This window comes from Pecten maximus, chromosome 10 (genome assembly GCF_902652985.1).
Source record: "Pecten maximus chromosome 10, xPecMax1.1, whole genome shotgun sequence".
Lineage (NCBI taxonomy): Eukaryota > Metazoa > Mollusca > Bivalvia > Pectinida > Pectinidae > Pecten > Pecten maximus.
Window position 1 is genome coordinate 30,577,533 of NC_047024.1, and position 26,719 is coordinate 30,604,251.

Genomic DNA, 26,719 nt, shown 5'->3' on the forward strand with positions numbered 1-26,719 from the left:
AAACAACCAACATGCACTCGCGAGCTGTTGTGTTAAATCGTTTTGGATGAGTCACGTGTTTATCCAACACCAGATCGGCCAATAATAAGTAGTGTACCAAACGTCCTCGGGCGCGAGTGTCGTCTGCACCCTCCCGTCAACGCTAAAGGGTAAAAGGTTTGTAAGACATATACATACCGTCCCATCTTTTACGCAGGACATACGGTTTCACAGCAGTACAGCCTCATTGGTGGTTTTGAATGGAATTGTATTCATGTGTATTCGACAAAACCATGAATGGTTGTTTAATACTTTAAATACTACAGATTTCCGCGTTAGACACCAGTCGGACCCACTTCATATCGGTCTACTTGAGAGACACCGGTGATTTCCTGTTGCTGTGTGTGCAGAATTGGCTATTTGTTTCCATTATAAATGTTTACATAAATCATTGTGTTACTTTCACTTAAAAGGACATTATGATTTACATGACTCTTATGTATACGGAATACACTGTGGATATTTGATCAGGTTGTTTAAAACTTCTACTGGCACATAAAGTCCGGAGTAATGACTACAAACGGAAAATCCAAATCCGTGGATAGCAGGATTGTGGTACTTGGCCGTCCCTGTGTTGGAAAGTCAGGTAAGAATTTGTGTGCACGGATTATATCCAGTTGTTAATCTATGAACCGGTGTTAAACGTTGTGCGGTTTTTTGAATTTATGTTATTTTGATGGGCGTTAGTAAAGAAATCAAAATTTAAAAGTAAAACATTTATTAGAACTTCATACACACATACTTATAACTGTGAACTCTCCCAGGTGAGCAGAACATCTGCATTCCTGGAGAGTATATCAAAAACATAGCCATATTACAACATGGATAGGGATGCGTCGGGTATTTCCAGGATTCTGTTTAACGAGTTAACGTTATGAGACATGCGAATAAGCCTATTACTAAGTTAATATCGGCATTTATACTATAATTCTTGTGCAGAAGTATAATTTAAGTACAATGAATATTTTTTTTAAATCAATGAAATAAAACACTGGTCTACTTTTAATGTATTTACATCGCAACACGTTTTATAGACATAACAAATATTTGCCTGAACCGATAATAATCAAAATGTAGACGATATGATTGTCACACATATATCACTAAATAATGTCGAGACTGTCGATGGAAAGGGAAACCATACACATTCAAAACAAACCTTGATAATTTATCGGTTAAAGTTTTGGAGTTCTAACGAGTATTGTATATTTGATAAATTATGTAGTTTATACAATACAGAAAAACACAATGATGATCCGCATGTTATATCGCTACATACCGAAGACCAGTGTCTCCACTGGCACAAGACTCCTGTCTCCACAGGACCTGCGGATTATATTGTGATCAAGGACAGACGACCTGTGCGGAGATGTTTATGTTTTGTGTGACCACAACTGGGGGTCGCTATATCTGGTGTCTTATCAACCGTGAACTGATGGTAGTTACCGAGTGACCGCTGTCTTGCTGTACACAGCCCAGACACATCGGTATTTACGGGACACTGGCAGGGCACATTGTTGATTGTCGGGAGGTAGTTAAGATTGTCCGAGATATCGTATTGCGAGTGTAAAGTATTCACAACAAATACAATCGTTTTAATGTCAAATTAGCTTTTGTACCTAATTTATTGTAATAAGAGACCAGGAAGACCGCCCACTCAACGCCATTGAATTTGACTGCGCACGTGAGCACGTAGATGTATTTGTTCTCATTGGATTTGTATACAATGATGCCAAAACTCTTACAATCCACTTCAACTTACTTTAATCCAGGCTGTTACATGATGTATGTCATTTATATGTGCGTTGTATCTCGCAATGTCACAAAACCTCGTCTCTCATTTATAAGCATTGCACAAATGAGTAACATTAAAATGGGTCGACATCAAAGAATGTGATTTGCAATTCAGTAAAATGACACTACGAGATTGTCGTTGTCTGGCGAGGACTTTCCATGAACACGTCATTGTATGACCTTTTTGGTTGGTTTTAGTATTGTTTAACGTCCTATCGACAGATCAGGTCATTAAAGGACTATTTCTCCTGTGTAAGCGATGCATGCGTGATGTGTACGTGCGTATTTTGGGAGTCTGATGTAAGAGCAGAACTAAAGCCGACTTCATAGTGCTACCTCTCTGAAGCATACTTTATAGTGCTACCTCACTTAAGCATATTGCCACAGGCGCCCAACAGAACAGGGGAGGAACGCTAAACTAAAGGCCAAAAGTGAGGCTTTGTCAAATAAAGGAGAAATTAAGAAGAAAGTTTTGTAAAAAGAAAAGATCTCAAATTTAGTCGCCTCTTACGATCATGCGATGGGGGCAGCAGGTATCATTTTTACCCCCTACCTGCAGAGTAAACCTTTAATGTAGCAAGTATGCAAAACGCCTAATTCAAATAAATCCACATCACTTACCAACTAAATATCATAAAACGATAGCTATCTTTGTTGATATAAATTTAGGACTTGATTACAAATAATGTTACTACATTCGGAACAGTTTTGATAAAACAACTATATATAATATTTTCTGTGAAAAGCTTCTTCATCGGATTATATATGTCAGCTTATCCATCTTGGAGTCTAATTTGGAAATGAAATCAAATGCCATTTTATCAACAGATAGTACCTACTTGTTATTTACCGTGGCTCCGGTCAATTACCTTTTTTATAATCACACCATCGAGATGTGAAGCTTCGGTTGTCATATGGAGGAGTTATACTGAATATTTCCTTAAACGCTTCGAGGTGCCAACATAATCAACGTAAGAACACGGGATGTGTTTATAAACAAATGATAATAAACATCGACTTCTTCGACCCCTGGAACATTCCGTAGCCCGCAGTAGGCTGTGGACATACGTGTACGGAGAGCGATAAAGATTATATTCTATTTCAGATTAATTTAATTGTATTTTTACCTGTGGTAATTAATAAACTGGCTACAATTTCTTTGCATTAGAGTCTCTAAAACGTAGGGAAACACCCCCGCCGCTACGGTTTGTACGATACAATATATTAGACCCACCGACGTTGGATATGCACTTTATGAAACGTAGATATGTACATGTATTAATATCTATGTAGATAATTAAAGCTTCATTTCTTTTGATTTCATACGGATAACAATCTAATACACTATTTTAATCGATACGATTCATTAAGTATTTTTATCACGTCGCAATTTTGATCGTCGTATCTAACGAAACCGCACAGATTGCGCGATTTGATGTTGTTACGGTTGTTTTTGCCCATTTGCATGGCAAGCCAAGTTGTCATTTATTAGCGGAGTAATGTTGATCCAGTGTCTAACCAAATTATATAAGATATATCATATAATATATATCTTGTCAAGAAAATTATATAAGATATATCATAGAATCTGTAAAATCCTGGATCAAAGTTACTCCGTGAATAAATTACAACTTCGCTTGTCATACATTTGTAGTGTTTTAAAGTGAAGATTAAATAGCTATAACTAACTTAATGAGCCATCGGCACAGGTGCAAATAAATATATACATGTAACGACATCTATGCCCAGTACATTTACATTATATTTAATTCCATCTTATTTTTATTTGCACATATGTTACCACAGTAGTTTTAAGACAGAATATAACGTAAGCAGTCGTATTATTTTGGCGATGACTTTCACAATCTCACTGTCCCCTTTTCCAGATACTCCATAATGAATAAGGAATTTCACTGATAGGTGTAGATTATCAGAACATCGAATTGACATCTACAAGGTAAAGTGTGCTTCTTGGATGTTTAACAAATTATATCAAATAATATTTAATTACTGTGTGAACATAGTCATCCCTAGGTTGTATATAAAGACAGTTAAAGAAAAGCTGTTCTTCATTTTTAATAACTCCATATTTCTTACAACGTTTTTGACCTATTTAGTATTAGTATGTATTGAATAGCATGTACCACATTAAACATCATACAATCTTAGATCACATGTTCTCAACACCGAACAACAGCTTGTATGCTCACTTTGAACGTACCTTATTTTTATTCCTGACTTTACTTTGGTTTGGTTTGGTTTGGTTTATTTTGTTTAACGTCCTATTAACAGCTAAGGTCATTACTTTACTTTATGTAAACCGTTAACATATCGTTGTATCAGAATGATAAACAATTATATTTAATGAGGTCGGTTGAAAAGACGTCAGTTTTGGGCAAATGAGGAGGGGTATCAAAGCGGGGAAAGGGCATCGACAGGATTTGGTTTTGTTTTGTTTATTTTGTTTACGTCCTATTAACAGCTAAGGTCATTTAAGGACGGCCTCCCGTGCGTGCGACATGCATGCGTGTGGTGAGTGCGTATGTGTGTTTTGGGAGGCTGCAGTATGTTCGTGTTAAGTCTCCATGTGATAGGCCGGAACTTTTGCCGATTTATAGTGCTACCTCACTGAAGCATACTGTCGAAGACACTGAGCAACGACAGGAAAAAGCACAACCAATTCGATAGAAGTACAGTGGAATGAAATAATTTAAATATTTATACCTTAACGGTTTCCTCAATTTACATGCGATTGCCGAGTGAAGTGCAAACCAATGTCCATAAATTAACGATAAATCGAAAATGTTGACTGGTACCTTCCCATTGTCCGAACTTCTGCTTTAATCGCGATACACATCTAATCGAAGTTTACAGTAGAGCAAAAACAAACATTATCTATTTCTAAGATGACATCGTCTATACCGTGAGAATAAATAACCATTGCCATGAGAACGTCGCCATTGTTATTAAAAGTGTAGTCATTCTTACCCGCAAATAACTTTAGCTAATATAGTGCCTACGCTCTATACAGTTATGAGCGGAGCCATACCTCTACAACAATTGCTATATATCAGTCGTTTAAATGCACAATATCAAACAAAGGTTACTCTTTTACTCTTCCGTACCTTTGTTGATCATCTTGACGTACATGTATTTACAATATGCTCCGAGGAGCTGTACATTCTGTTTAGAGAGTGTAAATTCAGATATATATATAGAACAAAAGTGCCTGTCTGTAGATCTTTAGATTTAGTTATATAATTTCAGATAACAGAGATACAGAGATGAAGGTTTTGATATTAGAACGATTACGATGTCTGGATTCCTGTCGCTGAACAACGTATCAGCTCGTTGCATTTGTTTGATGTTAGAGCAGCAACTATCAGTAAATATATGACGTTAAACATTATTAAACTAAACCAGTAAATAATACAAACGAATAATTGTGTTTGTCTATTGCATATTAGTCTATGATTTAAGGCCTAGGCACTTTTAGGATATTTGAAGTCGGTTAGATAATAACGGCTCCCAAGGTTTATTTATAAAACTATTGTATATAAACTAGAATTTTTTTTAGATGTTAATAGGACCACACTAAGTTAGTTACTTCTAAACGGCCCATCAACACTATAAAAGGTCATTAGGGCCAAAAAATAGTGAGTTAAAATTGTGAATGAAATGTGCTTTAGATGAAGCCTCAAACAACGCAACATGTAAAAATGTAAGTTTAAAATAAAAAAGTGGCTATGGTTGCTCAAATCTTGTAATGCAGCAATAATAATTTCTACTAACCAAATTAGGTACGAGTTAATCACAGGTGTATACTATGATATCCTTGTACAGATTGAAGTCATCCGACATCGTAGGGGCAAGATACACACAAGGCTATGGAGGCCTTCTCTGGTATTCGGCTTGATTATCTTTGTCTTATAACACAAAAGGATACTTTTCTATTTACGAGTATAAACGATTTTTTTTTTAGCTCTCTATGGGATGTTCATGTTATGATACCAAATGCTTGCAGATAATCTTTTACATCTGCTTATTATTTTACATTTCAGTCTGCTTCTTATATATCCGATACATGCCACATCTTTCGCGACGCTGTTGAGAATTGAGTGTGCCACATGTCTGATGTGGAATGTTAGTTAAAATATATTCCATTCCGGCATCGTAATTAGCTGCTTAGAGGTTAAATAACATCAACAGTAAATTCATGGCGCCTTTATATAACAGCCATGTGCCGCACTTCAGAATGTAAAAAACACTCAAAATATATTCTAAAATTGAGTAGAAGTAATTGCTCCATAAAGATAGCAATTATACACATCATGCTGAGTTAACCACAGTTTATTTCTCTGCTTAATCCACACCTTGTTATACCTCGGCTGCTTCATTACGTAATATGTCGGGGAGCAATAGGTGTACACTATTTTTTTCCTTTGCGACGCCAAATGATACATGATGAAGCTACAAAAAGGAAGCGTTGAAGAATGAATTGACAGAGGTATATGATGTTATTAACACGTTCCTAAATAATATCAATGGCTAACAATTTTGAAGGCGGAGACTTGCAATGAATGTGACGGCATATGCATTTTTCGTGTCGTCATAATAAAATATTAACATGTGACATGAACATGTACATGTATCAAATGTATCATTGGTACACAAGGATAAAATATGTGCAATCAAAATCACTTCCTCACTTCACATTGGAATGTTGGTACAGATGTCTGTACCATGGTTTCAATTAAAACCTTATATATCGGGCTAGGTAATACCTGGACATTTTATTGCAGATGTTTTGTTACAATTTGATATGCGTGACTGATTAATATATCATTAATATAATTTGTAAAAACTCGATCATTCAACTCGCAACAGGCTTGATGATATTAATATCAGGAAATTTGGTTGAGGGATTGAGTGGGGTTGTACATCCTCTCAACAGGTAGGATCATTACAAACAACTAATAGGTGTGAATTGGTATAACGTGCATGTACTCATCATTTGCCCGTTATTAGATTTTACGTCAAAACGATCATTGTGTTATTTATGTCCATGTGGCTACGGACTCTTTTTTGAGGTGGACGTGTATATGACATAAACTTATTTGTTGTGTTCTATAGCAAGTGCGAGTATTGCATACATATAAACGAAGTTTTTCTATTCATGTAAATAGACGGAACAGGTGCCCGCTCGCCATAGACTTGTTAAAAATTGCTGATCATTAAAACGGCAGGAGGGGGAGGAACACTTTCTTCTCCCATCCATCACTATGTCTACGTGCACGCAATAGCAGTATAATGATGCCTCTCTTTTTTTTCCCTGACGGCAAACGTATAGGTAATGTATAGTGAAGTCACCTCACCCCGACATATGGTTAAGCCTGCTAATTTGCTTTACCTGTCCACCGGAAGTACACCATATCATACGTTGATTTGATCGTTGTTTCCTTTTTACTTACAAAATGAACTTCAGATGTTCCGTGACAAATGTAAAATTGCTGTCGAAACGGGAATACAAGCACTGTAACAGCTATTTATAATCCAAAATATTTATTTAACATCATGTCTATTTTACATCCTTTTTATCACGACAAGACACACTTAGATAGTTCACGATATTAGACATTACAGATGATCCCTTGACAATGCCTCACTTTTGGCGTTTAGGAACCACGGAACCAAATGATTTCCCATAGACGATAATGTTATCGTTTACCACTGTCCTGCTTAAATGGAGTTTTCAACACTGGTCCACTAGCCATAATTTTGAAGAATGCTATCTCGGAAACCTGTAAATAGAATGATTAAAAATTCTACCAATTTGAACTTTTTTTATATAGGGGCCACCATCTTGTATCGAATTCAGCACCAGAAATTCATCTAAATTTACAACAAAATACACACTTAATTACGTTAAACAAAATAAACCAAACCAAACCAAACCGATGCATTCACCTTCCTATTAAATCTTCTGCCCAAACGGGGAAAACCCACAATCTATTTTTGATTTGGTTCTGTGGTCCCTTTAGTTGAGCGTTCGCCGCTGTGAGGAAGGCTTTGGGTTCTGTCCCCTAGCCGAGACATACCAGAGTCTTTAAAAATGGTAGTTGCTACTCCTGCTTAGCGCTCAGCATATTTAGAGTGGGACAACTGGTTCGCCCGTTGTCGCACGGGAGGCCGTCCTTAAATGACCTTAGCTGTTAATAGGACGTTAAACAAACTAAACCAAACCAAATAAACATTGCAGATATATTGCTTCATACAACTATAGGGAGACAAAAACAACTGGGTTTTTTTCAATTTTAAATTGTGTTCTCCTTTTCAACTGCACACGCCAATGGCCTTTACTCCTTTCCCTTTAGGCAGCAAATACTTACGCCCCAGGGATAGGGCATGAAGTATGCAAAAGAAAGCAAACCTTGCTATTGACGATGCCATTATAATGGACAGGTAGATATGTCATATGATTTTGAAAAGAACTTTTATTGAAATTGCACTGAAAAATTAAATAGGCCCAAGGCGCGGCCCCGTTCAAGTATTCACCGTCCTCATATGACCTTGTTGATTAAAGGATGTTAAACAATTATAAACCTGATACATAGCGTCACCAACAGTCCATGTCATCATCCCTATCAGTTTAAATAAATGGTATTGGAATTACATATATATAAACTACTTCAATAGTAGTTTAATCTACACACTTAAGCCTCCTGTAACTACGCACGGACTACACTTCTAATTCATCAATACATTCCACACTTAGCAGCCATCTCCTCAGTCATAAAACAGTAAAGTGTGGTCAATGTTCCGTCTCTTCAAACCCGCAAATATTTCCACTACTTGAGATTTAATAACACCAACTATTTTAAGTTGGTGAGTCTGTCTGACGATAGCGGCCCTATGCATGTTTTTTTTTTCTTGTCGCGCGTGTGTGTGCAGCTTCAGAATAGGGAGCAGAACGTGTTCCGGATACTTGTGTTTTAATATCAAACGCGCCTCATCAATCGGACATGTGTTGCTCTCATTATCCCTGGTACTTCAACCGACATACGCTGTAAGTTAGCGGCTCCTTTATCTCGCACCATAAGATGTTATTTCGGACTTGTTGAATAAAAGAAATATATCAGTATGTATGTTCAAATGTTTAATATACAACATGGAATGACGGTATTAAAAAAACAAATGTCAAAATATAAAATAAGCTTTTTAAAATAAAAAAATATTACCTTCAAAAGAAAACTAACACGACTTGGGACTGACCCGTTACACAAAGTGCAATATCAAAGATACATTCCATGTTTTATGAGCATAGGCTTGTTTCAATAACAAGAGTCATATCAGCCTCCCCATCCCCGTAACCGCACAACGCCAGTTGGCCAAAATGCGGAATAACGATGCAAATAACAGAATACGCATTATAGCTCCTGGTTTAAACTGATCTATTAAGTTTGTATAGGACGAGCGTGTAATGTACACGTCTCCCTGCTGTTAATAAACTTTTATATGTATTGTTAGCGTATACGCGTCATGAAGACGATACATAATTATAAGCACCACATCAGTATTGTAGGCGTGTATATATAGTTAATGATGATGACCGACTGAAACTCCCATACTAATTGGCTGTTATTGTGCACACTACACGATAAACACATTTGTTGTTTACCTGATCCGTACCAGCTGTGGCTCTCCTCTCTTCATACCTGCCTGCTCCTCCTCGCTTTCACCCTCACGTCTAGACACAATTGGTATCAATATAACATGGTAATTCAGTGATCGAACTTACTATGTTATATATATTTGTGTATCACCTACTTTAACTAGTGTGCACTTTCATTTTCGTTTCAATATGTAGTTTTGAGCAAACTTTCCTTGAATCACTGCATCTCTGTTCAGTTTGGAGTTAGCTGATTTCGTGATTCACCTTCAAAACGAGTGTTGATGGAACATGAAGCAAAGCAAAAATACAAAGGCGTAGACTTGTCCTCTTATATTATTTGAGTTTTTCTGAGCTTACATTCTTGTGGAATCCATTAATTTCATGGATATTCTATGAAAAAAAGAAACTTATCGTTTCCCTTTATGCATGTGATCTCCGTTTCATTCTAAGGGTGCTACTTGGTATTCAATGCATACATTTAACCAATACATACAAGGGCAATACTTTGATTTGTTCATCGTCGAAATCTTGATGCAAAATGTGTTAAATTAAGACGTATTGGTATCGGACGAATTTTCTATCAAGTTAGGTTTTATCTTTTTTGGGGAAAAAAATGCATTTACCAAATACGTTTGCGAAAAACGAATAAAAAAACTAAATTATTGGTTAGTTTCGTATGTATTATTTAACGTCAATACAACTATGGCCATTTGAGGACGGCCTCACATATGCGAGATATGCATATTTGTAGAGATTGTGTGTATTTTGGGATGATGTGTTATGTTCGTGGCCTTCTCCTTGTGATAACGCGGAATCGATGTGACTATAAAATGCTGTCTCGCTGAACTATACACCCGAAGACACCCTGCCCGGTCACATTATACCAACAACGGGGAAACCAGTGGTCCCACTCCAAAATGTATTGAGCGTTTACAGACCTTGGTATAAGACATCTTCGGGTTTATATGCCACTCTATAGTTATATCAGACATAGCGTACAATACAGCTTCAACTACAAACGAGGTAACTATCTAATTCCGCGCTGTGCTCCCTCCTAATACTTGTGATTACTGTTGACTTGTGATTACTGGACTTATCACCTACTAAGTAAACAATAAACAAGATTTCAATGGGACGAAAATAAGGATAGCTAACGCATGTTTTATGTATTAGTGTCTATGTTGAGACGAGACGTTTGATATCCCACGACCGGTATAGGCGTTTTCATGGCAATTTAATGACCTCTGCCGTTCCAATGCCTGGTCAGTCAATTAGGACGTTTTACAACCATACAACCATAGACAGGTAGACATACAACGCTAGATGCGGGAATTCTAATAATCCGTTGTAATTGAAGAAGTAGCGATTTGGACACTAGGGAGACATGGAACGGTGCGGTGTATAAATCTGCTGAACACGACTAGGTTTTAACAGTGGGTCAGTACAATGTTCATACATGTATATCCATGAAGTTTCTCGCATATTCCTTGTACGATTATTCAACACATATTTCCTTTGTGGTCGCTGTGAAGTACTTGCTATGCCAATATGTTGAATGATATACTAGAAATAAGGTGATATATCCTGCCAATAACACATATCCGGGGTTGTGATTCAATCAACATTTGTGAAATGGTTTAAATTCTGTTTCAAGAAAATGTCAAACTTTGATGTCACTCTTAACGCATTCTGACAGGATGGAACCATTTCAAGCACTTATCCGAATATCACACGGCATGATAGCATCAACAGTATTTTTTCTAATTAAATGAACACCGAATTTCCTTCACCACTATCCTATCTTCTGATTGATTGATATAGTTCAGGTTGTCTTGGGCCTCGCTTTCCCTGCCGCTCGGGCAAGATAGACTACATATGTGTTATCATTCCAGTAAAAGTGATTCCGTCAAACAATGCAAATGTAAATTTGTCTATCAGAAAAACACTTAATTATTTTAGTGGGTTTCCTCAAAGTTCCGTTATTTTTTCTGAATTCAATTATTTTGCGTCTACTTTTTATAACAATATCCACTTTCATTAGACTCCAAGGGTCAGTTATTGCATTCTTAACATTGTAAATGTCACTAGGGCCAAAATAACTGCATACAATGAAACGTTGATATAAATTTAGAATATAAATGTGGCTATGGTACTAATAATCTTGTGGTCGAGATTGATAGCTCTCAAAATGTTTTTTTTTATGTTAACAGTTTCAAAAAGCTGTTTTTCGACTTGTTACACTGTTATAGAAACGTTCTCTTGTTAGTGAAGTTGCAGATCAAAGTATGTACTTGTAATCCGATAAAATGGGTTAAACTGTGTAAAAGGTTCATTGCATACGATGCACTGAAGCTGATGCTTTTTCTTCAATTAGTAAGAATGCGTCATATATGTATGGCCCATCCTAAGACGGACAACATTAACCTAGAGTTGCTTTAATCGAGTGTAATTTGAAGGACGGACAGACTCCATTCGGATGATGGAAACACGTGTTAATATGATTAGCACGTTAACTGTGATATGGGCGAAGCAGGATTTTAAGGAATATGTCGTATACACTTTTATCACCGCTTATCGAAATTCAACTTAACATGGAGAACATTTAACGTGTTTTTGATATGCCCACGACCTTAATATTCATCAAATTCTCATTTATTTGTCCAGGTTCTTAGTATGTATAGAGTTCGTTGATAATCAAATATATACCTGTTCAGTAGTATATCTCTGCTTTCATCATTTAATGGTTTTAGTAGGCAGACATTCAAACATGAACGATTCATATAAAATATCCCAATTCAGCTCTCATGATACCAGATATTTCGCACACGTGCTTTAACGTTTAAAGGAAACACATCCATGTTTTATTCATCAAAAAGATAAATCAAATACATGAAGATGATAAGCTTTAAACATAATACTTAACATGTATATAATACGCGTACAATAAATGAATGGGTTATTGTATATTGTCCTCAATATAACTTTGTAAAAGAGATTTATATAATGATGTTTTTTTAATATTTCGTTTGTTTGATGTTTCATTTTATACCTTTTATTAGCCATAATGACATGTTGAATATGGGTCGTTCAAGGTATAACTTTATATAATATGCGTAGAAATAATGAAGGGCGATCATCGGTAATGCAGAAATATTTCCAAAGCTAGTTTCACACTCTACTGAGTATCTGTTGTACTGCTTTCCCTATCGAGATATTAAGAGGTGTGTACATTTTCCTTGTTCGATCCGTATATCAGAATATCGACATGTAATGCTATACAGCTACAAGGCTTTATCTGTAATCGTTTCATCATATACAATTTTGTCTTTTGCCTTTTCCGCATCTCGATTATCCACACGTAATCAAACTTACGATGCGCTAAAAGTCAAGTAGAAAAACATGCAATTTGATGTGGCGAGAATCGCAATTCATCGGGTGTAAATGGGGGACCATGCAGCGTTACTAGACATATACTTCTCTTTGTGGAGCAACGGTACGCTGCTCTTTTGTGGACGTTTGAGGTAATCAACATTTAATAAATTACTTTGAACTCGTACAGGACACCGCGGAAAATATCTCTGCTCTTTTGAATATAAACAAGAGGTATACCCAAGGTGTAGCTTAAACCGAATATTATACTCAAAATCAATCAATCTAAGGCAAGTGTGGAGAAAATATACATGTATAATTTTAAGCACACATCTGGAGGGATATATGTCCAGTAATCATATGGTATAGGCTATAATAATATACGAGATATTTCTGAAACAAGAATACATATGATTGTTTTGGCTAATCGTAAAAAATACTCCATTTACGTTTGCAAACCGATCCTGTAAGAATGAATGTTTGGTTTTGTTTGGTTTGATTTGATTTATTTCACGTCCTATTAACAGCTAAGGTCGTTTAAGGACGGCCTCCCGTGCGTGCGATATGCATGCGTGTGGTGAGTGCGTATGTGTGTTTTGGGAGGCTGAGGTATGTTTGTGTTATGTCTCCTTGTGATAGGCCGCAACTTTTGCCGATTTATAGTGCTACCTCACTGAAGCATACCGCCGAAGACATCCAACAGGACACCCCACCCGGTCACATTATACTCAGAACGGCGAACCAGTCGTCTCACTCCTTATATGCTGAGCGCTAACCACGAGTAGCAACTACCATTTTTAAAGACTCTGGTATGTTTAGGCCAGGGGACATAACACAAAACCTTCATCACAGGGGCGAACGCTCAACTAAAGGCCAAAGGTGAGGCATACTCGAGGGAGACATTAGGAAGAAGAAAGTTGGTAAAAAAGAAGAGAAAAGATAAGATCCCAAATTTACTCGCCTCTTACGATCATGCAATGGGGGTAGCAGGTACAATTCTTACAGGTACGGATGAACAAGTAAAATCTCGTGTCATTCATATCGCACGAGTCACCTCTAGTAACATGAAATTGTTAACATGAAATGTTTCCTTCGAATTAGAGAACATCAAAGAGACCGAAATGTATCTGCTCCCCTTATTGCAATATTTGATATAGATGTTCTCCCTTAACTTATTCAACCCGTGCAGAAGTAAAATAATGTCTTCTGTATAACATTGCATGGCCTAATAAGCAACTACTTATGCTACATACCTACGTGTTCGGGGCTTATCTCCCTTTAAGGAGACTAAATTAAAAATGCAGCCCTTTGCGATACTTCGGATAAGCAAACTTATACTTTCTCCATTGCTATATCTTAGCTTTGTTTTCCTATAAAGATGTCTCCTTGACCTGTCCTCATACGATCCTGGATGTTTCGAGGACGTTAAAGGGGCATACATTTGTTCGGACATCAGAAACATGCACAATTTCTATTGATGGAATCTATGTCCGAACGATGATTATATGATTGTGTGTGCCTACATGTAATGAAATTAACGCCGAAATGTACAAGAAAAAAGGCGTATCGTTTACAAATACCGTATGTCTTTCCGGAAATTAGTGAGACATCGGGTCGAATTGAGAGCTTTGATTCATCCTGTGAGTAAAACTGCCTTATTAATGTAAAGATTATAATTTTTACTACTTGAAATGAAATACATATTTTCCAGGAAGTTCAATTTTGACAATCTAACCTTTATTCAAACGAAGGAATGCCCCTTTAAACCCCTACCTTCTTTCCTTTGCCATTAACATTTTGTTTCCCTTTGCTGCACATTGCTTTTTCAATTCGTGTACTTGTTTACTTGCTGTTGTGAGGACTATAAACGCGACAACGATAAATCGTTGTCGGAATCGTTAAAGATGATTTAGTTATTGTTATGAATGGCAGTCTTTACGATGTGACGTGACATTGTTCACCTTATTTTACCGATATTGGACCCATTAACCAGTTTACATCTCGTGTGGTAATAGATTCGGAAAATGTATGCCACTGAAATTTATTAACACAACAATGAAAAATACTAAACACGACCATGGCAAATGTACCCTTATGCTAATGACGATATACCAGCTGACATTAACACTCACTGACTCGACAATAGAGGCCCAATAGGTCTCGTTATCACTCCAAAACTTTGCATTATGTCTCAGAAAAGTGACAATTGATTACATCGATGCGAGATTCTTAGCCACCATAGATGTTTTTCAAGCTGAGCAGATCCATATCTTCAATACCGGTTGTTTATGGTCGGATTTCTTTAGACTTAAATTATTCAGACTATCAAATATAACATCGCTCTTTAAAACGAAACAAAATTGGAATATAATTTCCATACGATATTTTGGACAGTTATCATATTACATTGAGAGGTATAATGTAGTACGACGTCTGACGGAGTGCAATTGGATAAAATGTTTTAAACACTCTGTTAGCGTACTATTAAATCTCGCGTACTATTAAATATCGCATACATGAAACGGACCGCTTTGAAGAGCAATATACTTTAAGAATGTTATATGTTTATTTTTACTTGTGGTTATTAAAATCGCTTCAAGATTAATTGCAATGTAACAGTTTCCATCACGGTACAGAAATATCAAGTTACAACCACAAACTCTCCGTTACAAATCACCGGTATTGTGTAGCGTACGTTTTACAAAGCAGTCACATAATATTACGTCCCTTAGATCAAAGATTGTTTTTGGCTTGGGTATTTCATTAACATATTTTGATTACATTTTGATATTTTGTCTGGCTATTTATTTCTAACATTTAACTTGGTACTACCTTTCGCCCATTTGTTGAGTAGTTAGTTTTTGCTAAGAAAATTTGTTCTTCCTTCTTTCTGCCATCTTTGTAGTTGGAAATAGCGTCTGGTTCGCCTGTTGTCACTAAAATGTGACCGGAAGGGATGTCACGTTGCCGTGCCAGCTGAGACAATTCATTGAGACGACACTTAAAAAACGTAAATCAGTGTCACGCTCATTCGTGGACGTCCTAATAAAATTATTTCATTAACAGGAGGTAAACAATGACGACCTAACCCAGTGGGCACACAACGTCTGGAGAACGTTGCAGTTACGTCTGGATGCAACGTTGCATTTAGGTTGTAGTATGGTTGCAAATGAAAGTTTGGGGAACGTTTTCATACAACGTTCCCACAACGTTACTGAATTACGATGTGGCAACGTTTTATTTACGTTGTATAGACGTTTGTCACAACGTTGTATTATTTTATTTTCTACTATTGTTACCTATTATGTACAACAAAAACTCAAGTTTTTTTAAACATTATTTTAATGTCTTTATTTCCATGTGTCCATGTGCTTGCACTCCTCCCATCACTCCTATCTGATGTCTCTGATTACCTCGGTGCATCCAGTTATCACCATTTAATCTGTAAATAGAAAAACAATCAAAACAATTATTATTGATATACCGTAAACTTTTCGGTAATATATCATAACGCGCTCGGTTAACAAATATGCGTGAAACTAAACTTATGCCCGGTGATACAAAAAACGTACATCCGTTGTACGTACGTACATGAAGATAAATCATAACATGCCCGATCTGTTTGTAAATAAACACAAGTCAAAATCAAACGCAGTGTAATAAACAGAATACGAATCATATAGAACTTACCTTGAATTACTGATCTGTATTCGGGAAGAAAGCTGATTCCTTGTGTTATTTTGAAAGCAAATACATAATCCAGTATAGGAAGTCAACAGTCCGATTGAAATGTGTGTGTGTACGGCCCACGTGTGTTTGTAGAACAAAGAAGCGGAAGTTAAAATTACCGCGCAAATATCAATACTCTTTTTTCTTCTCTCTATCTATTTCTTTTCGCGAAAAAAATTGCAACGATTTCAACCAAAACATGATATTTTCATGCAGTTAAAACTGAAATTAAAGTCGTTTAAAAAAATGTTTTTGAAATGAATGTGAATGTTTGTATTGCCCCCTGGTGGATATATATTGCAACATAAAGGGAGGTAACACCGATTTGTTATCGTAACCTTGTAAGTTCGTTTGATCACATTTATTTGTATAAAAGGAGGTCTTACAGCAAAATTGGATCAGGAAAGGATCAATGATCGATATTATATCATTAGGGCACATTATAGGCGACGTAGGTTTTGTGTCCACTGGGAAGCATCTAGATATACTTGACTGACGGTGTTTTTGTTTGCAATGTCTTGCCAACACTACACAATTTTAAAACAATTTTATTTTGGGTGTTTTCATGTACTTGAGTATCTATCCAAACAGCTTCCTGTGTGGTAAATTATTAGTGATAATGATTTCAACATATAGTGCGAACGGAAAAGTTTGTAACACATTCCTTGGCTCCGTATCTATGCGAAAGGGCAACGCTTTATTAAATGTTATGCGTCTTGACGTGTGTATTGTACACTGATAAACATCTCCAAAAGGAAAATAGGTGTGTTGAAATATCTACTTATTTGTCTGACTACAGTCTATCCTTTTCTTTCTGTCATATTTTCACTTATCATCTAGCGTCTATATATTTGAAATTTAGCCACAAAAACGAATCATCCCATTTCTTTGCCATCCATAAGTACGTTTATTGTTCCCTTCAGAAATCCAGGTTGCTTTTATAAAAGTAGACGCACCATCAAAAACAGTACAAAATAAGTTTTGGGAATTAAAAATAATCTCTCTTGATAAAATACTGGCTATTCTTACTCACTGCTATACTTTAGAATTATCAGAGATCATACTGATATCACACAAAAGGCTGTAGGGGAATCGAAGTTCATCCTTCCATAATGCCGTCATACCTGATCGCAAAACGTAACAAGGGTCATTCACGGACACCCGCCGTAACTTCTGGACATCATCTAGTCTAAAGGTGATTAAGATTTAAATGTCCATTGAATCCTTGACCACATCATCTAGTCTAAAGGTGATTAAGATTTAAATGTCCATTGAATCCTTGACCTGGGTCGAACAATCTGCTGCAGGCGCTAGCTAGGTATTTATATTAAAAAATGGGAGGCCGTCCTTAAATGACCTTGGCTGTTAATAGGACGTTAAACAAAATAAACCAAACCAAACCAATATTAAAAAGGTATGATGCTAAAGGTTTACCTTATAACGGCTTGATGTTAAATGAGATCACAGTCTAGTTGATGTCTCTCTTATTTCATTAGTGGTAGCCGACTTAATTTGGTATGTTTCTTTGTACCCCGTAACAAAGTTCGAGAATACTCACTACGTTAAATGAACGTAGTGAGAATGACTATTTAGATTTTAATTAGATTGGGGATATAGTGGCATCAACGTGCCTGTCTGTCAGTATAATGTGACCGCATGCATTTCGCACACGGGGGAGACGTCCTTTGCTGTTAATCCGACGTTAAATAATACTAATATAATAATAATAAAGGATAATCTAGATTGCATTATACAATCCATGTTTCTATAAGAAGAATGAATGTTGGTGTTTATTTTAAGGAACGGGTTACCAAATGCAACTCCGTGATGTCGATATCATTTCATTTTGGCTATGATTTGAACCTGTTAGTAAAAACAGTCAAATTGAAATATCTGGTCTTATTATTTTAATGAATTGACAGATTTGTAGACATGTAAAATAATCTGGTTATATTTATAGGCGTTTTTTATTTTAATTTGTTTACCTCTCGGTTAATTTATTAGACATACGAAGTTTCCGAACTATGCCTGTACATCTTCCGCTTGGCTTCGAAACGTCATTTCAGATAGCATTTGATGATATGAGTAACAAAGATGTACTTTTAAAATATACCTTAGTCATTCAATAAAATACAGCATTTCCGCCTTAATTTCCGTTTACAGCTTAACCATGAAGTACACAACAGTTATATAAATGTTTTTTTCCTACATTTGCGGCCATTGACACAGGCCAGGTTAATCAGCGTGGTTACATTGGAGCACTTTGAGGCCTATCAATCTTCACTTTAGAAATAATTCGGTTAAAGTACATTCGTGGGTTTAGTTTGCTGGCAGCTGATCTAGAGTCTTAGATAGATAATTTTTGACGAATTAAACCAACAGTTTGGTCATCACATATGTTCCTGTGGAGATTAATAATGTGTTTGTAACTTGTAAATCATTAATATATTTTCGAAATGCATGACAATTATAATTTGCGGAAGTTAAAAATATTTTAATGCAGTTTTAATTATTTTGACATTTAAATTTTTTTACATCACGATCAAGACCTACACACTTTGCTTCCTTGTCCCCCAACAATATCTACGCCGTGAGAAATAATGGGCAAAAACAAAAGATGAAACGAAACAATTAAAATGTTAATACATATTGGTTCACGCACGTACAATGTATAGTTTTAAAAAAGTGCTCACTCAAATCTTGTGATATAGACCAACTGCTTTCAGATAATGTATTTTGTATATGCTCTTTTTTTAAAAAGAATTTTAAGACTTGCTATGCTATTATAAAAAAATCAATACAACCGAATAAAACCTTCAGTTGAGCGTTCGCCCCAGTGAGGAAGGCTTTGGGTTCTGTCCCCTGACCGAGACATACCAGAGTCTTTAAAAATGGTAGTTGCTGCTCCTGCTTAGCGCTCAGCATACAAGGAGTAGGACGACTGGTTCGCCTGTTGTCAGTATAATGTGACCGGGTGGGGTGTGCTGCTGGGAGTCTTCGGCAGTATGCTTCAGTGATGTAGCACTATAAATCGGCAAAAGTTCCGGCCTATCACAAGGAGACTTAACACGAACATACGGCAGTCTCCCACAACACACATACGCACTCGCCACACGCATGCATGTCGCACACAAGGGAGGCCGTCTTTAAATGACCTTAGCTGTTAATAGGACGTTAAACAAAGACCAAACCAAACCAAATCGAATAAAAAGAGTTTAATGGTTAATTGCTTCCGATACACTGAGGCTAGTCCTCGCGCGTCAGTAAGTAGTAAGTTAGTTAAAGTGATTAACGGCCCATCAACGCTATATAGGTCATTAGGGCCTAAACTACGAACAAGATGGGTTAGAAACGAAATGGCATTAAAAAGACGAAATATGTAAAAATATAGATATATATCGGTACACTCACGATGCTTCAGTAAGTAGTGATGTGTTATATATGTATTGCCCAACATAAGGATAATTTGATTACTAATTGGAAAAAGACTGTTTAAAGAATTATGTCAGCAATTTTCAGTGTTGATTAGTCGTTAAGCATATTGGTTGGTTGTTTATTATTGATTGCGTCCTATTAACACTATAAAGATCATAAGGACCGAACAATTCTGAGTATACATTATGAATAAAATCGGGAAAAAAACGACTTCAAACAAACGAAATATGTTAAACTGTATATATATAATGGTACACTCACGATAAGTTTAAAATCAAAGAATGTATATGGTTACTAAACAGGCCAACAGCTTTCAAATAGTTCATAATTGTGTGTATACTAACAGACCTGAAAAGAACTTTTAGACCTGCAATGCGTTAATGTAATGTAATAAAATGTTACCTATCGACAGGCAGCAGTTTGTGATCACAAGAGCCGTTTCATTTATGACTTCATGTTCACAGTGACATACATTTTACTGTAATTTATTTGGCGATAAATAAACCTGCCGATAAAATCCCAACATTAACATGCTCTGTGGGTTGTCGTTATATTTAAAAACGTACATGGCGTGAAGTGAATCCTAAGATAGTTTGTTGTGTACTTCATATCTCTTATTTTTATTTCCTAAATGAAATACTGCTCTCTAAATTATTATCATTTTACGACTCAAACATCCGTTTCTGACAGTATACACTGTTTTGCGAATCCGATATCCTCTACCACCTGCGTTTTAAGTGTAAGCGAGATAATTTTGAAATGTTCTTGCATAGTGTAACATTATCGTGCTTAAGTATATTATATACAAACGTGCTGTGGTATGCTTGTGTAGTCAAATAATTGTGTCCTTGAAAGTTTCTGAACATGTTAATCTTATCTTTTATCCAATTTCTAAACAACTTTCTTGTTACTACGTCTCGTTTGACACGGCTAACGTTTGGCATTCTGTTTAGCGTTCGCCCCTGTGAGGAAGGCTTTGGGTTATGTCCCCTGGCCGAATTACCGAATCTATAAAAATGATAGTTACTACTACTCTGTATGTTCATTATATTAGGAGTGGGACAACTGGTTCGCCCGTTGTCAGTATAATGTGACCGAGTCGGGTGCTTCAGTGAGTTAGCACTATAAAGTCCACAACATTCGCACTAATCACACGCATACATCTCGCAGAGGCGAGGCCGTCCTTAACAACCTTGGCTGTTGATATGACATTAAACAATACTAAACCAAATTAAGCCCATAAAATGATGGTGTCAATAGACTAATAATTAGTTTAATGCTAACTGATGTCCAAACACCATTGCTGACGGTTGGATATATGTAATAGTTCTGATCCCTATAGTAGTTTGACAAGCAATATGTATAGTGAACAAAAATGACATACATACATTAAATCTATTATGGTTTACAGCTGTAAAGGCGTTGATTACTTTGCGCACTCTGTACCGTGTATCTTTACACAACTGGTTCACGTTTCATTAGAATCAAAACTCATTAAATCTCCTTGCAGGTGAACATGTCAGTATTAACTTTTATAACGGTAATAGTATATGTAGCTGTAATCAAATCCTTTTACACATGCTCCTCCGTGATGTAATTTACATGTAATATCCATAATGGATTTTACATTTCTGTAAGTTATGAACATGGCCAGTTTAGTTTGGTTTATTTTGTTTAACGTCCTATGAACAACTAAGGTCATTTAAGGACGGCCTCCTGTGCGTGCGACATGTATGCGTGTGGTGAGTGCGTATGTGTTCCTGGGAGGCTGCGGTATGTTCGTGTTAAGTCTCCTTGTGATAGGCCGGAACTTTTACCGATTTATAGCGCTACCTCACTGAAGCATACTGCCGTAAGACACCCAGCCAGTTTAATAAAATAATGGTTCAGCATCCCTTTTAGTTAACATTAACATGACCAATCAGGAGGAACTTGTTATACAAAGGGTAGACCGTATTTCAATATAGGAAACATACACGTATGCATAATAGCATATGTAATCTTGAATGAGAAATAAAATATCAAATTAAAAAAAATCGTTATATAGACCGCTCGTATTGGGTGTTATGAAAGTTTCAACCTAGTGATTGAAGTAAATAAATGCTCCCTTACATTTGCGCCAAAGGAAAAAAAATTAGCCTCGAAGACGCTTACAGGAACGCTTACATAAACTAGTTTCAGTATCTCAAAATTAATCCATACTTAAGCAGGGTTAGAATACACCTGGCTGTCGCACTCCATTTCTGTTCTCTAAGATCCGAACCGAGATTTCCATGCAAGACCCGAGTAATTCTCACTAAAATTTATGCACTTATTGAAACCTACATCTTACATTTTCTTTGAAAGTCGTTAGGTATTGGTTTGGTTTGGTTTATTTTGTTTAACGTCCTATTAACAGCTAAGGTCATTTAAGGACGGCCTCCCGTGCGTGCGACATGTATGCGTGTGATGAGTGCGTATGTCTGTTTTGGGAGGCTGCGGTATGTTTATGTTAAGTCTCCTTGTGATAGGCCGGACCTTTTGCCGATTTATAGTGCTACCTCACTGAAGCATACTGCCGGAGACACCCAGCAGGACACCTCATCCGGTCACATTATACTGACAACGGGCCAACCAGTCGTCCCACTTCCAAAATGCTGAGTGCTAAGCAGGAGTAGCACCTACCATTTTTAATGACTCTGGTATGTCTCGGCCTGGGGACAGTCGTTAGGCTTTCTAAACAGTATCGTGTTTAATGTGTTGGATACTGTTCGTAACTCCTGATGACTGGTATTCCTCAAACTGTAGTAAGACCATTCAACGATTTTTACTTTAAATGTATATATTTAATTTATTGCTTACATATTGATTCCATTCATTTAGACAGTGGCTAAATGTATTCTATTACATACCATACATTGCTTTAACAATGTAAAACATGATGTTGATCTGTTCTCTAGTGAACAAGAAGCCGCAAATCTTGGCATTATCCCCCGCGCCCCGCAGTTGGTATGAAAACCCAAATACATTTATATATCAAGCTCAAAGTAAGAGTTATTAAGGAAACAGTAATTTGGTATTTTTGATTAAGTCTCCATGGTGACAGAAACATTCCGAAAATGGAAGGTCCGCAATAGCAAAAGGCACAACTAGTCTGATATATTCAGAAAGTTTCAAGGAGCTGCGTTGAACGGTTATGGAGTAATAGCCCGGAAAAGAATCTCGGACGGACGGACGGACGGACGGACGGAGCCCAATTTAATATCCCCCGCAAACGCGTTTCGCAGGGGATAACAATGTACATGATATGTCACATACAAAATGTATTTGATTATGTTGACTATAGTAAATAGGCTTGGGTCATTTGTATGCCGTTACTTTATAAACTCAACCCTTGTATAAATCCTGGTAATTTATTTTACAGGATATAAGTTTTTAACATATGTGAGCCATTGACCTTTAAAAAGGGTCTAGGTCATTAATATGAAGACATTTGCTGACAAAATAGCAGCTCTCTGGGCCTCCTGGACCTTAATGAAAATAGTGTATTGCGTCAATATAGCCAGATACAAATTAGCTTTAAATGTGCTTTCCAAACCTGTGAATTTCATGACCCCAGGGACTTACGTTTCTTCCTAAGCAGGGGATAAACTATAGTTTATATTATAGTAAAATCGCATTTCGAATACGACTTTAAAAACAAATCATTTGAATTACAAAAACAAAAAAGTTTTGGTATTGTACACATATTGGCCCACAGGGGCCGGAGGTTACATATATTGGCCAACAGGGGCCGGAGGTTGGCACCAAAATAGGGCAAATCTATGCAAATATTAGGCATTCTTGGTAGATTCGTTTGCTTGATATCGCGGAATTGATTCCGACTTTATAGTGCTGTTTTATTGGAAAATACTGCCTAGGACATCTAGGACCCGGTCACATTATACTGACAACGGGTAAACCAGTGATGCTTACAGCTAAGCAAGCAGGGGGAAAACTACCATTTTTGTAGACTCTGGTATGTCTCGGCCAGGGGGAGAAGTCAAAATTTAATCGCCTCTTACGATCATGAAATGGGGCCAGAGGAATTTTACTATATCTTATAACTGAGCACATCATGCAGTAACGAGTCGAAATTATAAATATTCAGCGATTTCATTATATCTAATTAAGTAGTTGATATAGGAAATCAATTGATCATGTCGATGGTTTAAAACGAATGCTCCAACAGCAAAGTCATTGTGTTTTACGGGTAATAGAAGTTGGATGTAATGCGCTAAAGATGTCTTTGTTTCTTTCAGCACTCGTAGTGAGGTATTTAACCAAGCGCTTCATTTGGGAGTACGATCCGACACTAGGTAAGCTACAAGAGTGAAGACGAGCAGAATCTCAGCATGTCAAACACTCCTTCAGCAGCATTAGAAAAAACATCAATTCCTGTCGGAATGCAGTTATTAACATTGCTATCTAAAGTTCCATTTAAAGGTCAATCATTGCCAAGATAAATCAATTTCAAACGTATCGCAAAAACTCTTAAACTAGCGAAAGAAACGCTGAAAGGAGACGGAAGCAAAAGGCATGCAGTTATGTGCATTTTTACAGCGTCAGAAACAGAAACTCCTGAAATATTAAATGAGTTTTTCGTATTGTAATCTTTTTTTGTCTTTGATCTTACAAATGTTTTTCAGAGTGTACATATAAACACCATACCACTGTGGACGACGAGCCTGTGGTCATCGAGATTTTAGACACAGCTGGACAGGTAAGTAGATGAACCCACTGTAACTCGACGTTTAGATGTTTTAAATAAAAACAGGTTTTACTGTTTCGTTCCTCCATAATCCCGGTGTGTTACATTATGTAAATGCCATAACATCTTCAATCAATGCTCAGCAGTGATTGTTTTCTTGATTTTGTATTGTTTTACGTCCTCTCAACAGCTATGGTCATTTAATGACGACCTCCCCTGTATGAGATATATGCATGTTGTGCTATGTGTGTCTTGGGATTATTTTGAGAACCAATGTTGGAAGAGGCAGTTCAAAACTATGAAAATATTTAAAATATAACTGAATTAAGAGTATGTTGCCATAATAACTGAAATATCCAGGTGAGCTATGCCCTCTTGGCCTCTTGTTTATTTTTCATTTATTTGTTCATTTTTTTTTCTTTTATGAAAATAGTCAAAATTGGCATTTGGTATATCAATATTCCCTATTTTCTCGTGTATATTACGCTAGTGAGTATATTAATTTGAATTACTTTAGGAACTTTTAAGCATTTCTTTATATTTCATCAGATATTAAATACATGTTTTCTGTCTTAAGAAATAGATAAATTTCTCGTGTGTACGACCACACTCCTAATAAATACACTTTCATTTTGTTGTCTTTTTAATACTAGGACGAGACTATCCACAGGGAGGGTCATGTACGCTGGGCAGATGGATTCGTCTTAGTTTATGCGATCAACGATAGGCAGAGTTTCGAAGATATTTACAGCATAAAGCAATACCTTGACGACATCAAGAGGACAAATGTGCAGTGTATACTGGTAGGAAATAAAACTGATCTTCACCATGAGCGAAAAATCAGTACATCTGAGGGACAGAAAATGGCCCAGGACATGGCGTGTGCATTCTTTGAAACATCTGCCAGTGACGGTGGAGATGAAATTTGTGAACTATTTTGTGAACTTCATCGTGAGGTAAAGCGCCGAAAGATGATTGAAAGTAAACCACGCAGGCGCAGTTCAGCCCAACAAGTTCGTCAAGTCCTGACGAAAATGTTTAATAAGCAGAACAGTAAACAAATTACATCATGACTATTATAGGCGATTCAATCCGTACATATCCGTCATTGTTTTACGTTACATACTTTACATCGTGTTGTCCTTTTAATAAATTATTTCGCTGAAAATGAAATGTACATCATTCGTGCATGTTGATCATGGTAGGCGGCTAAAAGTGGGCACCTGTAAAATCGGGGGTTCTTCTAACATATTTTATGGGACATTGCAGAGACTAAAAAAGATAGTTCGTGGCCCGCTTGTAACACTTGGGATCTTAAACATTTCCTTTAATTCCTCACGTCTCTTTATTTTTTAGATTTGTTTCCGTCTATATATGTCTCATTGACACTCGTCTTCATATGACCCTGGCTGTTGCGAGAACATTAATCCCTAACAAGAGGCCCATGGGGCCTGTATTGGTCACCTGGATATTTCAGTAATGAAGGCAAACACATTTAAGCTATATTTCAAATACTTTTCCGAATTTGGGATTTCCTCATCAGTACCAAATATCTTTGTTCCGTGGATTCGATGTTTACGTTTTGCCCATCTTTGTATCATAAGTCATCAAAAACATGTTCACCAGTGCAACCAGTGCAAATATTCAAAAATGGACCTGACCATTACATTTGACCTCGACTTCCGGTCAGATGCATTTATTTCTGGTTTAATTCAAAGCAAGGAGTATGCAAAACTGGTTCCCTTTTCCCCATGATGATTCAGACCATTTTTTTATTCTCATAGACGAAAAAAAACCCTAAAGTAATTGTTCAATGGCCCTAGGGATAAGATGGCTTAAACAAACTTCACTCTCGATTTATGGTACTACTGTAAGATGGTTTATTTTGGAGTAAGAAACAGCTTCGAATAGCGCAAGATGAAGACATATGTGATACGTTTTGAAGACGATAT

At 36.6% G+C, this 26,719-nt stretch overlaps 1 protein-coding gene across 1 annotated transcript; it reads left to right on the top strand.

Moving 5' to 3' along the window:
* Positions 1–26,295, top strand: LOC117336467 (ras-related and estrogen-regulated growth inhibitor-like). Its single transcript, XM_033897017.1, has 4 exons — positions 1–625; positions 24,319–24,375; positions 24,706–24,779; positions 25,421–26,295. Exons 1-4 carry the CDS (start codon positions 550–552, stop codon positions 25,838–25,840), a joined length of 627 nt encoding a protein of 208 aa, XP_033752908.1. The 5' UTR covers positions 1–549; the 3' UTR covers positions 25,841–26,295.
* The last annotated feature ends 424 nt before the right edge of the window (positions 26,296–26,719 follow it).